General features: G+C 41.9%; 1 protein-coding gene across 1 annotated transcript; it reads left to right on the top strand.

Annotated features, from left to right (window-relative positions):
- The first annotated feature begins 4,196 nt into the window (after positions 1-4,196).
- Positions 4,197-12,772, top strand: dab2 (DAB adaptor protein 2). The gene is made up of 15 exons (XM_070850309.1): positions 4,197-4,391; positions 6,968-7,235; positions 7,359-7,498; positions 7,797-7,895; positions 7,987-8,118; positions 8,220-8,303; positions 8,581-8,607; positions 8,692-8,742; positions 8,851-8,913; positions 9,781-10,404; positions 10,979-11,108; positions 11,219-11,881; positions 11,977-12,167; positions 12,263-12,355; positions 12,452-12,772. Exons 2-14 carry the CDS (start codon positions 7,097-7,099, stop codon positions 12,335-12,337), a joined length of 2,418 nt encoding a protein of 805 aa, XP_070706410.1. The 5' UTR covers positions 4,197-4,391; positions 6,968-7,096; the 3' UTR covers positions 12,338-12,355; positions 12,452-12,772.
- The last annotated feature ends 723 nt before the right edge of the window (positions 12,773-13,495 follow it).

Raw genomic sequence — 13,495 nt, forward strand, 5'->3', positions numbered from 1 at the left:
GCCGGGGTAGTCGAGGGGCTATGTGGTCATGGCCCGTTGGAGAGGCACAAATATGTGCTGAGGTCACCACTTTTACGAGGTTTGGCAGTTTCCTCCCAGCTTTCTCAGGAAACCAGAGGGTAGGTAAGGTGCTTGGCCAATATTTCTCCTGACTAGAAAGACTTCCTGTTTTTTGGAGGGGAGGTTGGAACTGTGTGGAAACACTTGAGACACAGCGTCGCTTTACTGTGATTTACAAACCTTCTGCTAAATATTTTGTCATCGTGTACAACAGAATATTATGACGTTGGTTCCTGCATTACCATTTGCCCAACTGCCTTATGTTGTATTTTTAGACTGAAATGGTCAAGAGCAGTGAAGGCAGTTGAGAGTTAAAAGAGCAGAGCGGGACAGAGAGGATAAAATCTAAGACTACCTCAATTATGGACTGGAGATAAGTGGCTATCTTGGGTTCTGGTTGTGTTGGCAGCCGGTCCCAGGATTCACGCCCTAAATGCTTGATGTTTGGATTGCGGCCTTCCTGTCATAAACTGGAAAGGACACTTCCCATTAGACTGTCTTTGTCAGCATTCTATCATAAAAATAAATCCTCTAATGTGTATGTGCTGACTTGTGCCATCTGTAGTCTGTTTCTGGAAAAGGGTGTCCCATACTTTTCCTTTTCCTACCAGAGTAAGTAGCGTCCGACACGTCCTCCTGTATGCAAGTGTGCGGTTGCATGGGGTGTGCCACTGATCTAAACAGACAAGGAATCAGATTCAGAAGAAAAACGAACCATCATTTTAACCCCACGTCATCAGGCAGTGATGCTGGACCAGACACGTCATTGAAGGGAAACGATTTCGAAATCTTACATGAGAAAACAACTTGTGATGTACATTAGAAACATATTGTTGCCTTGATACTTATCAGAAATACATTTTGTCTATATGTTTTCATGCAATACAGATACATGCATTTTATTCTGGGGTTCCACGGTCATTAATACAAGTCTGATGATATCAAATGTTAAATAAGAGACTATGGAAGGATCATTCCAGTGGTTGGTGACTGACGGGGAAAACAGACTCTCTGCTAGTCAGTAATCTCCTTTTGAGGGGCTCATCTCCTAAAAAAAAGCTTCTGTCAGCAGAACACAGGATACAAAGGCAGGAAGGACGTCCTTCCTCTGTCATTTTCTCTGCCATTCTTCAGCTCTCAGCCTACAACATACAGTACCATATACTGTACGACTCTCTACATCACACTCCATCATTTCTTCTATCGGCTGAAGTTACAGGTGCAGTTGTTACATCCGGCTGATCTCGTGTGGTGGTTGGTCGGCTCTGTGATGGTTTCAGTCTTTATTGCACCAACAGGTTTACAGAATGTGGCAGAATTGCTATCAGTGAATTCAAAATTCTCTATCTATCTATCTATCTATCTATCTATCTATCTATCTATCTATCTATCTATCTGCAAAACAAAATAAACACATTTTCTCACTCACTCACTGCTAACAGTTCTGATGCCACTGCATCACTAGCTCCCATACAAACCAATGGATTCACACACCAACACATAAGCACACCAGCAGTACCATCACCACAATCCTCAGTGAACTGCAGAGAATCTGGGGGGTGTTTTTCTGATGTTTAAGTTGCAAACAGTCTGGTACTTTAAAACTTGTCTGACATGTAAATTGCGATGGCTCACCATAGAAATAAAAACACACACATTTGCAGAAGTGAAACCCAGCAGTCCACAGGAAAAAGCCACACTGCTCAAGTTAGATTAGGTCTCAGTGTCAATGTTTACTCTAGTTTTGTAGCTGTACAGATGGTTGATGTCCTTTCCCAATCATTTGTGTCTATTTCTTTGTTTGGTAGTTCTTAATCTTTTTAAATATGGTTGTCCCTGTTTATACTAACTACACAGTTCTTCTCTTAATTATTCCAAACAAGCATCTATTGATGCTTATGCAAACATGAAACAAAGCACTTCCTGTGCGCCTGGAGGATCTTCTTCCTGGGAATATCCTAACTGGCACTTAGAACAGCAAATATGAAAACGGTCATTACACGGCTGAATCACTACATGGCATCAGAAGCAAAGCAGACATTTATTTTGAGGAAGCTGATGACACTTTTTCAGCCATGTGTTTACTGTAACTGCAATAAAACTAGTGCATGGCAAAGGAAATGCAGTGCCTCATCTTTCAGAAAATGTGCTTTGTTAGCAGCATCAGAGCTTTCCTCTTGGGTTTGGACTCTTCTTTCCCCTCATGCCGCCTTCATTTTATGATATGATGCTCAGTGTACATAACGTTCAGTTGATATGAATGAGCTTTTTCATTTGAAAGTCATCTCTGGTCAATGCTCCAGCCACTCTGTGTTGGCAGATGGAGGTGGGATGTTTTTTTTCTTGTTTCCAGTGTCAGAAGCAACTTCTGCCACACATGTTGAGCAACAAGGAGCCCTTGCTTCATCTCAGCCAAGACGCTGCCATTTTGAAGCCTTTCTGTCCCCTTACACAATAGAAACAAAAGAAATCATAATTACGCTTCAAATCACGTTTCATATAAAGCAACATATTGTTGAATTAGAATTTAATATGACCATAGAATGTTTCAGACCTTCTCAAATAAAGTTACTCTCTCCTCATGAGAGTGAACAGAATATGTCAATCTGACCTCCAGAATGTACCAGACAGACCTTGATTGTAGTGCTTTTGTTGTGCAAAACATTTTCTGAAGTTTGATTATAGATACACGCCTTGCAACCAACATCCAACTGTTAGATTACCATAACATCACTACAGGAACGTGCTATCTGTGACGCACCAACCTAAACAGTTAATCAGAAATGGTTAAGTACTTTATGATATCCAACAAGCATTTAAACATGAGATGTTTGGGAACAGAGACGGGACAGAGACAGGACAGGACACACCAGAGGGACACACACACGAGAGGGGGCTCCTCTGACCGGCCCCTCGGGTCCGTCATGAGCCCTTTACCTGTGACCTGTGACCAGAATAAACTGCTTGTGAGACCAGACTGAAAACCTCCGTTGAGTTCTTGAGCTGCCAATATAAGAACCGGACGAAAAAGATCCAACAATATGTTCTTCTGAACAACAATGACAACAAAAAAAGCAAGTCCATGTGCCCTATATTTAAGCTTTACTTAAAGGGGTGGGAGCAGAACTAAAGCTGCAGGCAACAATGTGTATTGTTACTTTTTAAGTTTACATGGTGCACTTGTTAGAAAATGTTCTTGACACATCTACGGGGCACCACTTCTATATGCCATATTTAACTCTCTTGTAAAAAAAAACAGGTTTTAGGTTTAACACTGAACGATTGGATTTAGGATTTAACTTTTAGATTCCAGATTTAACATTTACATTGATCATAATGACTTTACATTCAACATTTAAGGTTCAACATTTGACTTACGTTTAACATTTAAACTTAGCCTAACATTTAACATGACAACTACCATTTAGATTTAGATTGAATATTCAATATTTAGATTTAACATCAATATTATATTTGCTATTTTTTTACAAGATTGCTGTAAATCTGGCAAAAAAGTGACTTTAAAATACTAAAAGTACTTTTTTAAACATCATCCATGCTTACTTCTGCTTGACTCCTGTTTGGTGCTGAGCAGCATTCAGTGGATTTTTAGAGCTTTTTCATTGAAAACTGCTTCCGGCTGCACCTTAAAGGACACCATGAGAGCGGTGAGAGTGAACAAAAACAATGACCTTAAAGTTGAGGGCCCGAAAACCAAAACAATGAGCTGCAAGGAGCTAAGCAGCTCCATAGTGATGGTGGAAACTGCAGTCAGGTAATAGTCTAAACCTCTGTGGGTTTATCAAGAAACCCCTTTCACATTACATATAGTCATTCGATCTGTTGTTATTATAAACAATATTGACCAAAGCTGCTTTAACAAGGGCACATAAATAAACTTGATGAAACCTAATGTTTAAAAAACTTTAAAAATCCAACCAGGTTTGGCAAGCAGGGGTTGCAGTGTGCATGAAAACAGGCCAATGAAATCAATTGAAATCAGATCTATTATTTCATGACACAACATCATGGACATTTTGTGTGAATGTAGGCTATAGCTACCTCCCCGTGGAGAGACCGCCCCTCTTCCAGTTAAAATCTGCTGCGAGCTGGATCCGTCAGTCAGTGAAGGGTTAAGCTGGGAGTCCGCAGCGGAGCAGTCTCTCCTTTCTGTCCACGACATTTAGCGGAAAACATCTGACTCCTGCTCGCTTTTCGAAGCCGTGTTTGGTCTTTACTCATTTTGCGCCGGAGCCGCGGAGGCATCACTGGATCAAAAGTCACCGTTTGGAGAGCGGAGTGTCCACATCTTACTGCGCGCTTTCAAACAGGTAGGTCAGTGTGCTGTTCACTTTTTCCACTCATGCATTAATCAAGCCCACCAGAGGACTACAGGTTGGCGTTTTAGAGTTGTTACAAAATGTTATTTGCGTTCCCCCCACAGAGGCCATAATAATATCTACACGCAGCTGTTGGGGAGGCTGCTTTTCGCTCTAAGACACACTTTTTTTCTGTTATCTGTGTGAAAGACATGTCACTTTGGGAGGTAAAACTTGCTGTCATCTGTGATTCATTTCTTGGGTATTTTCTGGCTCAACAGTCTGGATCACAAACAATATAAATCACTTTTTCCCCCTCTAAGAAGTCTCCTCTAGCTGCGACCCTACTAAAAAAAAACACCCATCTCATCTTTTAATGAATACTTTTCAGTAAGGTTTTTTTTTACTTGCATCTGTTGTCCTCATACCTGCATATCTGAGGCCTAGTTTTAGTGCAAAACAGTTTTCATTTTGTGTGAAAGTGTCTGCATGCCCTTTGTGTTCACAGTGGGCCTGTGGTATTTCACCATCTCATTCACTTGCAGACTGAGTCATTCCCTGATTTCCTCCAGATGTGCAGTAGTTTACGTTTCCTGACGGCCCAGGATTGTGACATTTCTGCCCTTGCACTGCAGTTATTCTGCTGACAAATATGAATTTACACTTGTGTTCTCTGGGTATGTGTCATTTGCACCGTGGCGCTGATTTGTCTCCGACACAACCTTCATCTGGCAGTGGTGGCCACCTTCAGTCATTAAAGTGTAATCCTTTAACTCAAATCTGCAATGAACAGCTGACATGTCACTCTCTTTATTAGCCTTTCCTCCAGGTAGTGGGACTCTGACACCGCTGTAGTTACTGGACAAACGCAGTCATGTGTCATGCTCGTATAAGTGGAGCATCAACAAGTGTTTAGGGCTGTGTCTTGTTTTTCTACGCTTCCTGCACAGCAACAAAAACAGTTTGTGTCTCTGTGTTTTATTTAAATGTCACCATGGGGAACCTTAAGCTTAAGAATTAAGTGTTTATTATTTTACAGATGTGCAGTAGCTCTTGTGATGCAACCCTCGTTCAAAGAACAGATATTGAAATAGTGTTTTGAAAAAGAACCTCCTCTATTCAAACTCCAAACAGCATCATACCCTTTATTAATAGATGTTCAGGTATAGAGGCTCTGTCAGTCTCTGATATGGTCAGATATGGTTCATGGAGAGGTAACACTTGGCACAAGCTTGGAACACACTCAGTGCCCTTTTAAAGTTCCCATCTCTTATCTCATCCGCTATGGTTCTCATTTCCTTTATGAATCAGACTGATTGCCAACTTGATTGACTTCATTACAAACATCACCCCTGGACCTGACCGTGTTTTGGAATTTGTATAATCGCACAGGTGCATTTGCTGCTCTCCTTTTGAGGATCATTTCACTGTGATTCCACGTCATCACTATGGTTTTATACACAGATATGAAAATGAGAACCATGTGGGTAAGAGATCGTTCCAAAGGCTCCAATTTCCGTTTGTAGTTGCTTAGCTGGGCATCACGAGATCTTTTGCTCTGCTAGCGTAAGATTAACCTCAGGTAATTGCTCAACCTTTGCCCAACTCCAACCTTTGGTCTGTGCTACAGTATTCACAGCGTAGCAGTGGTGGTGTAGCCAGTGTAGCCTCTGGAAGTGGTCCTAAAGGTATGTATGTCCCACAGAGAGCTATGTTTGCGTTGGTCGTATGCCACAAGTGGAGCAGAGCAGGAGTTCTTTATGGCTTTTTTAGCTACGGCTGAATGTGATTTTCATGTATGTGCTTGTTACCACTTTGGTGTGATTGTTTGTTTCATGAAGTGACTAAATGATGATGGTGATGGATCCACATAAAAGACATTCATTACACCTAAAATAGCTGAGGAGATGAAGGTGAAGCTGCTGTGGCGTTTGGCTCATGTGACATTGCCTTGCGTTTCCTGCTCGGTAAATGCAGAGGTGTTCGTGACTCATATTGGCAGACAAATTAATGGTTGCATTGTTGATGTGCAGATGCATTTGACTAGTGTTTTTATGGGTCTGAAAATCACCTATTGTGACAATATGATTACTAAATGTGTTTCTTTATCTGTGCAGTTATAATGGAATCTGGTTATTCGTCCTTATTGAACCTCCTTGGCTGGAGAATCTTACATGTAATAGGTGACTGTGTGCAGGACCTCTTTTGATTTACCAAGTAATTTTCTCCTTTACAAGTCTAAACAACTGACACAGCATGTGTAAAGCAGGGTTAAAGTGTATGTGTCTTCTGCGATCTTGTCCTTATGTGTGTGATGTTTATAGGTCATGTGTTCTCTCATACATCTCTGTTTGCAGGCTGTTTCTGTGGTTGTAAATGTTTACGGTGGATTGTTAAAAGAATATGATTGCTAATTATGTGCAAAAAGTCTTTTCAGGAGCTACCGTCAAAACCTTTTAATTGTAGCCCTTAAAGGTGCAATATGTTTGTAGCTTCACCACCAGGAAAGAGCGTGCATTAACTATCTCCTTCTCCTTTTTTCTCTCTTCTCTCACACGCACGGCCTCGCTTCACTTTTTCTGCTCCAGACCAATAACAAGAAAAGCATGTGTGGGTGTTGAGTCATCTGTTCGGTTGACCTCGCTGCCCCTGAACACGGAGCTGCCGCCTGCTTTACCCCCGACTGTCCGCTCGTCCAGTGAGGCTCACTCCACACCATGTCCGCAGAGGTGGAGAACAGCGCGCCCGTCCCTGCCGATCCCAGCGTCGCGTCCCCACCTACAGCACCATCCTCCAACAGCCCTCCCACCTCCCCTGCCACATCCAAGGTCCCATTCAAGAAAGAGAAGAAGAAAGGTGAGTGATGGAGGATCTGATTAGAATCGTGCCACATCAGATTGACTGTTCACTTTTAAGATTTCCTGGTTATTCTGAAAGTCACAGTTTTAGTGATTTTCTGGACGGACCCTTTTCTTGCAGTCCCAGAGAAGACAGATGAGTACCTGCTGGGCAGGTTTCAAGGGGATGGCGTGAGGTACAAGGCCAAGCTGATAGGCATCGATGATGTTCCAGAGGCCAGAGGAGACAAGATGTGCCAGGACTCTATGATGAAACTTAAGGTGCAGAATGGGACCTTGGATTGAATATTAAGGGAATGGTGTTTTAATGCTGACCTCTCAAGTGTTTTTTTAATTAATGATTCATATGTGGGGTGGGTATCATGGACTCAGAAACAGACACATTGCTGCTGTTACAGGTCACCTGCCACTGAAAAAGTGTCATGGCTAGTTGCTTGAACAACATATTTGCTGTAGACCTGTAGTCCTCACTGCAGAGGGCGACGGTGTGCACAAACCTTTCAGGTATTTGCTAAATAAAAGGTAGAAAAATAGAATGTATTCTTTATTTGTCCATCAGGGTATGGCAGTAGCTGCTCGGTCCCAAGGCAAACACAAACAGAGGATCTGGGTCAACATTTCCATGTCAGGCATCAAGATCATTGATGAGAAATCAGGAGTGAGTTTCCTTCCATGACTGTCACATCACACTGTGAGGTTCATTAGGTTTTGTTTGGCCTGCTAAGAAAAACCGTGTCCCTATAACTCAGGTGATCGAACACGAGCATGTGGTGAATAAGATCTCCTTCATCGCCAGAGATGTAACAGATAACAGGGCGTTTGGATATGTGTGCGGAGCAGAGGGGCAGCACCAGTTCTTCGCCATAAAGACTGCACAACAGGTGAAGACTCACGCATAGATAAACTGACACAAACTCACAATCGCAGGCATACAAACTGTGACCAACAGATGGAAATGTGCTGTCTTTCTGTCACCTCACAGGCAGAGCCCCTGGTCATTGACCTGAAAGATCTCTTCCAGGTCATCTTCAACATGAGGAAGAAAGAGGCAGAGGCCTCACAGAAGGTAACTGGTTCAGAAGCATTTGCCTTCAAACTGGAAAAAGTTTTTTTTTTTTTTTTCCACAGTGAGAACATTTTCTTTCTGAAAGAAAAGCGTCTTGGTGTGGTCACCTGGGAGGGCTGATGGGGTGCACACTGTATACACCTGAATGTCAACACTGCCTCTCTGTGTTCTTTCAATGAATCACATCAGACATTCCATTGAAATGATGTGAAATGACACATGTCTCAGGGAATTAAGAAAACAAGTATAATCATTAACAGTCTACCTCTGTTTACAGAGCGAAAATGGCACCGCCGTAGTTGAGGTAAGCACTTGGAAGCGCTTGTTTCCTTCAAACAGTTCACCTAACTTCTTCCTTAACCGTCTGCTTCTCTGACCTGCTTTTCAGAATGGAAGCGATGCCTTGCTCAGTATGGGCAGTGAAGTAAAAACTGCTCAAGTAAGAATTGCTGCTCTGTTGTGCTTGCAGTTTAACATTAAATAAAATACCACTGATTTATAGGAGCTGAATAAAAACAGTATGTTTCTGTTTCTTTTTGACATCCAGCCAGTGGAGCAGCTTGACCTTTTTGGAGCCATGTCGACCCCCCCAGACATTCAGGCTCCAAATGTAAGTGGCATACTGTAAAAAGTTCCCTTTATCTGGAACACATAGTGGAATTATACTTAGTCAATGAAGCGCGAAGCGCAGCTGGTTACTTACAGTATTACACCTACAGCATATACTTTTTACACATCGTAATAATCCCAGCAGGCTGTAGAGGCTTTTATCTCTCTAGCAAGATTATTTTGGGAAAATGGGAATAATATTGAGGGCAATAATGGCAATATGGTTTGCTACATGCTGCCTCTGTTAAAGATGTTTCTAAGATCTGATTTAGTGTTTTTCTGTAAGAAAGATGTCTCCACTGAATAACCTCACCTTCGACATCATTCATGTGTGAACTCAATTCTAAAAAGGCTGCCATTTTTGTGTGAAGTGATTGATTGTGTCATATTTTATTAACTATTGATTTTTAGAATCAAAATGACCTTTTTTATTAATTGAGTTCAAGCTTTGTGTATGCCAATCTCATTGTTGTTCATCAAACCTTTTAAAGCTGCTTCAAGTAGAATCTGAACGTTTTTGCCGGCTTTGGGGACACCTGGAGTCTCATACTGGTAGTGTGAGTCTGGTCAACAAGCTGCTGCTGACTTAAGCACTTTTACATACCTTGCTGTTGTCCAAGGCAAGTAAAAATGTAGTAACAGCTTTTTTTTCCAAGTTGGAAATTGGACTCTAGGCTGTTTACTATAAAAATGTCATATGACAGTGATATTTAGAGGTAAATATTCTACAGGTAGCAGCTTTAAAATGTCATGTCATTTCACACCATCTGATTCATTTTTCATTTTGTTAACACATGTTTTTCTTCCTCTGCAGAACTGATTCATAATTCTTGTTTTTCTCTCCCACTGTCCCTCCCATGTTAACCAGGACTCTAATGATATTCTCTTGCTGGACTTTTCTGCTGAAGTTGACAGCAATCAGAATTGCATAAAGGGAAACTCCTTTGTAACTTCCTGTGCCCCTGACCGTAGGGCATCTCCCCAGACAGAGAATCCCTTTTCCTCAGCATTTGGCTACTTTCCAACCCCAGACGCTGACCCTTTCAGAGACGACCCCCTTTGCAAATCACCCTCTTGGTCGGCACCCGATAATTCGCAGATCTCCCTCACAACCGCTTATCACCCAAACAGCATTGCTGGCAACACTACTAAGACAATTATTAACGGTGGTTTGAATGAAGACTCTGAACACCTCAGTGAGCAGATAAATGGGTTATCCAGTAAGACCATGATCCTCGCTCTCAGTAACGGACAGTGGCCACTAGGGGGCAAAATAACTCAGGGCAGCACAATAACAATGATGGATGGGAATGAATCTGGACCAGTTCTCTCAACAAAAAACCCATTTTTTGACCCGTCTTTGAAAGCTGCGCCTGTCTCTAACGGCACAACTCATCACCCACAATCCCCAGTGACTCATAGCAAGGACTCAGTAGTCATAAACCCGCCTCCACAGAGCTCTAAGGCCGGACGAGGTCGAAGGAGTGCAAAGGTGAAATTCCATAGCTAGATGGATCCTAGAAGAGTTGCATGTGTGATGCCTACAAATGGGTTTTATGCACATTTCATATAGTTTGCTAACATCTCCCTTTCTGAGCTTTTGGGTTATGCATTGGTGTCTGGCAGGATATGCAAGAGGATAAGTTTGGTTAAGATGAGGTGAAAGGCTTGTAATTAAGGATTGCAGTTAAAGGCTTGCTGTGTAGATCTGTTCTGTTTTCATGCATGCACTGGTGATCACATGCTGCTCTAACTGGCTTGACTAAATGACACTTTGACTGTGGGACTAAACAATCAACTGTACCCTTTGTCATCTGTGCACTTAATCTATTTTCTAACCTTCATGCTTCGGTGATAAAAGCACTGGTAAGTGGCTAAGCATGCACTCGTATCACTGTTCAGGTAATAATGTAGTATTTATTTCTGTCCACAAAATAATAGTAAATGTTTTGTTGCTAATGGTTTGGTTTAATCTTAGTTTCCACACACTTTATCATGTATAAACTGTCAATTTATCAATGTGATGCAACAATACTTCATATTTATACCTTACTTTCTATGAATAGTCTACAGCAAGTGACCTGTTTGGAGCAGAGCTGTTTGCTTCTCCTGGTCAATCTGAAGGATCATCTTCTTCGGGTGACCTTTTTAACAGTACACCTGCCAACTCCGCTCCGTCCTCCATAGCTGCTTTGGGTAATACACAAGAAGGCAACTTTGTGTCTCATATAGAAATTAAGATCCTGTTTTGGCCTTACATTTTATTCACTTTTTAAATTTTCATATTCCATTTTCTTTATATTCAGGGAATCTTCAGTTAGGTCCTCCAGCCACCACAGGTATCCCCGCTGCAGGCTTGTGGGGAGCCTCCTCCGCTGCACCCTCCATGTTCCAAATGCCAGGAGTACTAGGAGTACCAGGAGTGCCAGGTGTGCCAGGCCCAAGGCCAGCCTTCCCACAGCCGTCTGCCTTTGGTGGTCTACCCATACCACCGATGGCCTGGGGCCAGCAAATGCCCTCTCAGTTTGTAAACCCACCGTTATCCCCACCCCACATCTTTCCTCCGCCGCCTGGGTCAGTTGGTGCTCCAGGCTGGGGTCAGCCTACCACAAGCAATCCTTTCCAGCCTGGCGCATTCCCTGGAATGGTTGACCAGCATGGCCCATCACGCCCCCCCCCAAGGCCACCTGCTAAGGAGGCTTCTCCAAAGGTAGAGAACAGTGCCTTCACAGCTTTGGACCCCCTTGGAGATAAAGAGAGGAAGACTGGAAAGGATATGTTCAAGGACTTCCAGCTCGCCAAACCCCCTGCCATCCCAGCAAGGAAAGGGGAACTAGGGCCTGCTACAGCCCCCAGCTGCAACGAAGCCGGGGCATTTGATCAGTACTTTACCAGTAAAGTGGGCCTGGCTCAGGATTCTGCAGATCATGATGACTTTGAAATCAAACAAATGTCAGCAAGTGTTAATGGTAAACCAGCTCCAGCAGTTATAAAGTCAAAATTTAGCAAAATGACAATAAGACTTGTCACTAATTATGTCCTCTGTTGCAATGTGCCTGTTTAGATCTTCCTAAACCAGCTCCAGCTGCAGCCCCAGCTCCAAGCTTTAACCCCGGCCTCCTCGATGCCGCCTTCTCTTCTCCAACTCCAAACAATTCAGCACTAGCCCAGGGACAAGGCCTCAATCAGGACATGTTTGATAAAGCATTTGGGGCCCCAAATTCCAGTCCGTTTGGAGTGCAGCCTGTAACTATGGTACAGAGAGTCACCCAGACACACATTCACACTGCATCAAGTATCACAAATACTTATTATACAATATGTAATTTTGGCCTTTTTTCCTCTTTAAGCAGACTCCTGCTGTTGCTCAGAATTCTGGTTCAACAGCTGCCTTTGGGGATTCCTTTGGAAACCCATTTGCTTGACCGTAACTCTGTCCATAAGTAAGTATGTGCTCAGATTAATTTCTTCCTTAATTGAATTCATGTATTCAGGATAAACAATATTCTCACTTTTCTCTTTACCCTCTGCCCTCACAGTTGAAATGGAGTAAGTGGAGCAAATGGAGACCTTCACATCAAATAACATCTTCGGGACAAGCTGCTACAACATGCGCAAGACAATCCAAATAATGAACTTTTCCAACTCTTGTCCCCTGACCCACCCTCCTATTACACCTCCACCTCTAATGTTGTTTTTTCTGTCCAATCAGTAGTTCCCTTATTTCTAAAGACCACTGATCCAAGAAGTAAATGTTATGTCATGATCTGCTGAAGAAAGAAATGTGGTGTGTGAGAGAAGGCCAAAGGTGTTCACTGCTGATGCTGTCTGTGCTAAAGAATAAAATAATTCAATCATAACGCTGCCATGTCCATTGCCTTACTCAAGACTTTGCAGTTCACTGGAGGTTCAAGTTAAGTTCCATATTATTAAACAATACACATAAAAAGATTCTTACCACTAAATGGACTGTATAAACTCAAAAAAAGGAAGTGTCACCACCGCTGATACCACTGTGTAAAAAAAGTAAAGGTCATGTGGTCTAATATACGAAGGAGAATGGCCCCTCAAAGTATTTGTTATTATTCTATTACATAAATTATTATTTATGAATTATTCCGGATGAATTAATGCACAGTCACTAATCTCTTTTGCAGTTTGTTGAGGTGAATTTTAACTAATTTATATACATTAAGTTAGTATTTGATAAAGTCACCAAGGGTTTTGTATGTACAGTTTCATTCATTTTTTTCCTCTTTATACATCAAATAAAGGGGAGGCACAAAGTGCAAGTATCTCAGAATTACAGTTCTTTAATAGTAGCCTACTTGAGTAAAACATGTTAATTTATGTCCCCCACTGATTATTGGACTATATACACCATTCCACACAAAAATACTCTCATGAGTATGTTTAAAAAAGGAAATGGGACAAAAAAATCAAATGATAAAATATCCAATTATTTTATATTTTAAGTACATTTTCTAACACATCTGTACCGTTACTAACTAAAATTATTATTCATTTTACTTTTAATTTAGTATGTTTAGATGGTTGTATTGTTACTTTTACTAATATAAAAC

The sequence above is a fragment of the Pempheris klunzingeri genome, chromosome 19 (assembly GCF_042242105.1).
Source record: "Pempheris klunzingeri isolate RE-2024b chromosome 19, fPemKlu1.hap1, whole genome shotgun sequence".
NCBI classification, from domain to species: Eukaryota; Metazoa; Chordata; class Actinopteri; order Acropomatiformes; family Pempheridae; genus Pempheris; species Pempheris klunzingeri.

Bases quoted from the DNA above. Each gene is read 5' to 3' on its own strand.
- dab2 (XM_070850309.1), top strand. From the start codon at position 7,097: ATGTCCGCAGAGGTGGAGAACAGCGCGCCCGTCCCTGCCGATCCCAGC. The intron at 7,499-7,796 runs GTGCAGAATGGG...TTTGTCCATCAG, and splicing joins ACTCTATGATGAAACTTAAG to GGTATGGCAGTAGCTGCTCG. The intron at 8,304-8,580 runs GTAACTGGTTCA...CTCTGTTTACAG, and splicing joins AGGCAGAGGCCTCACAGAAG to AGCGAAAATGGCACCGCCGT.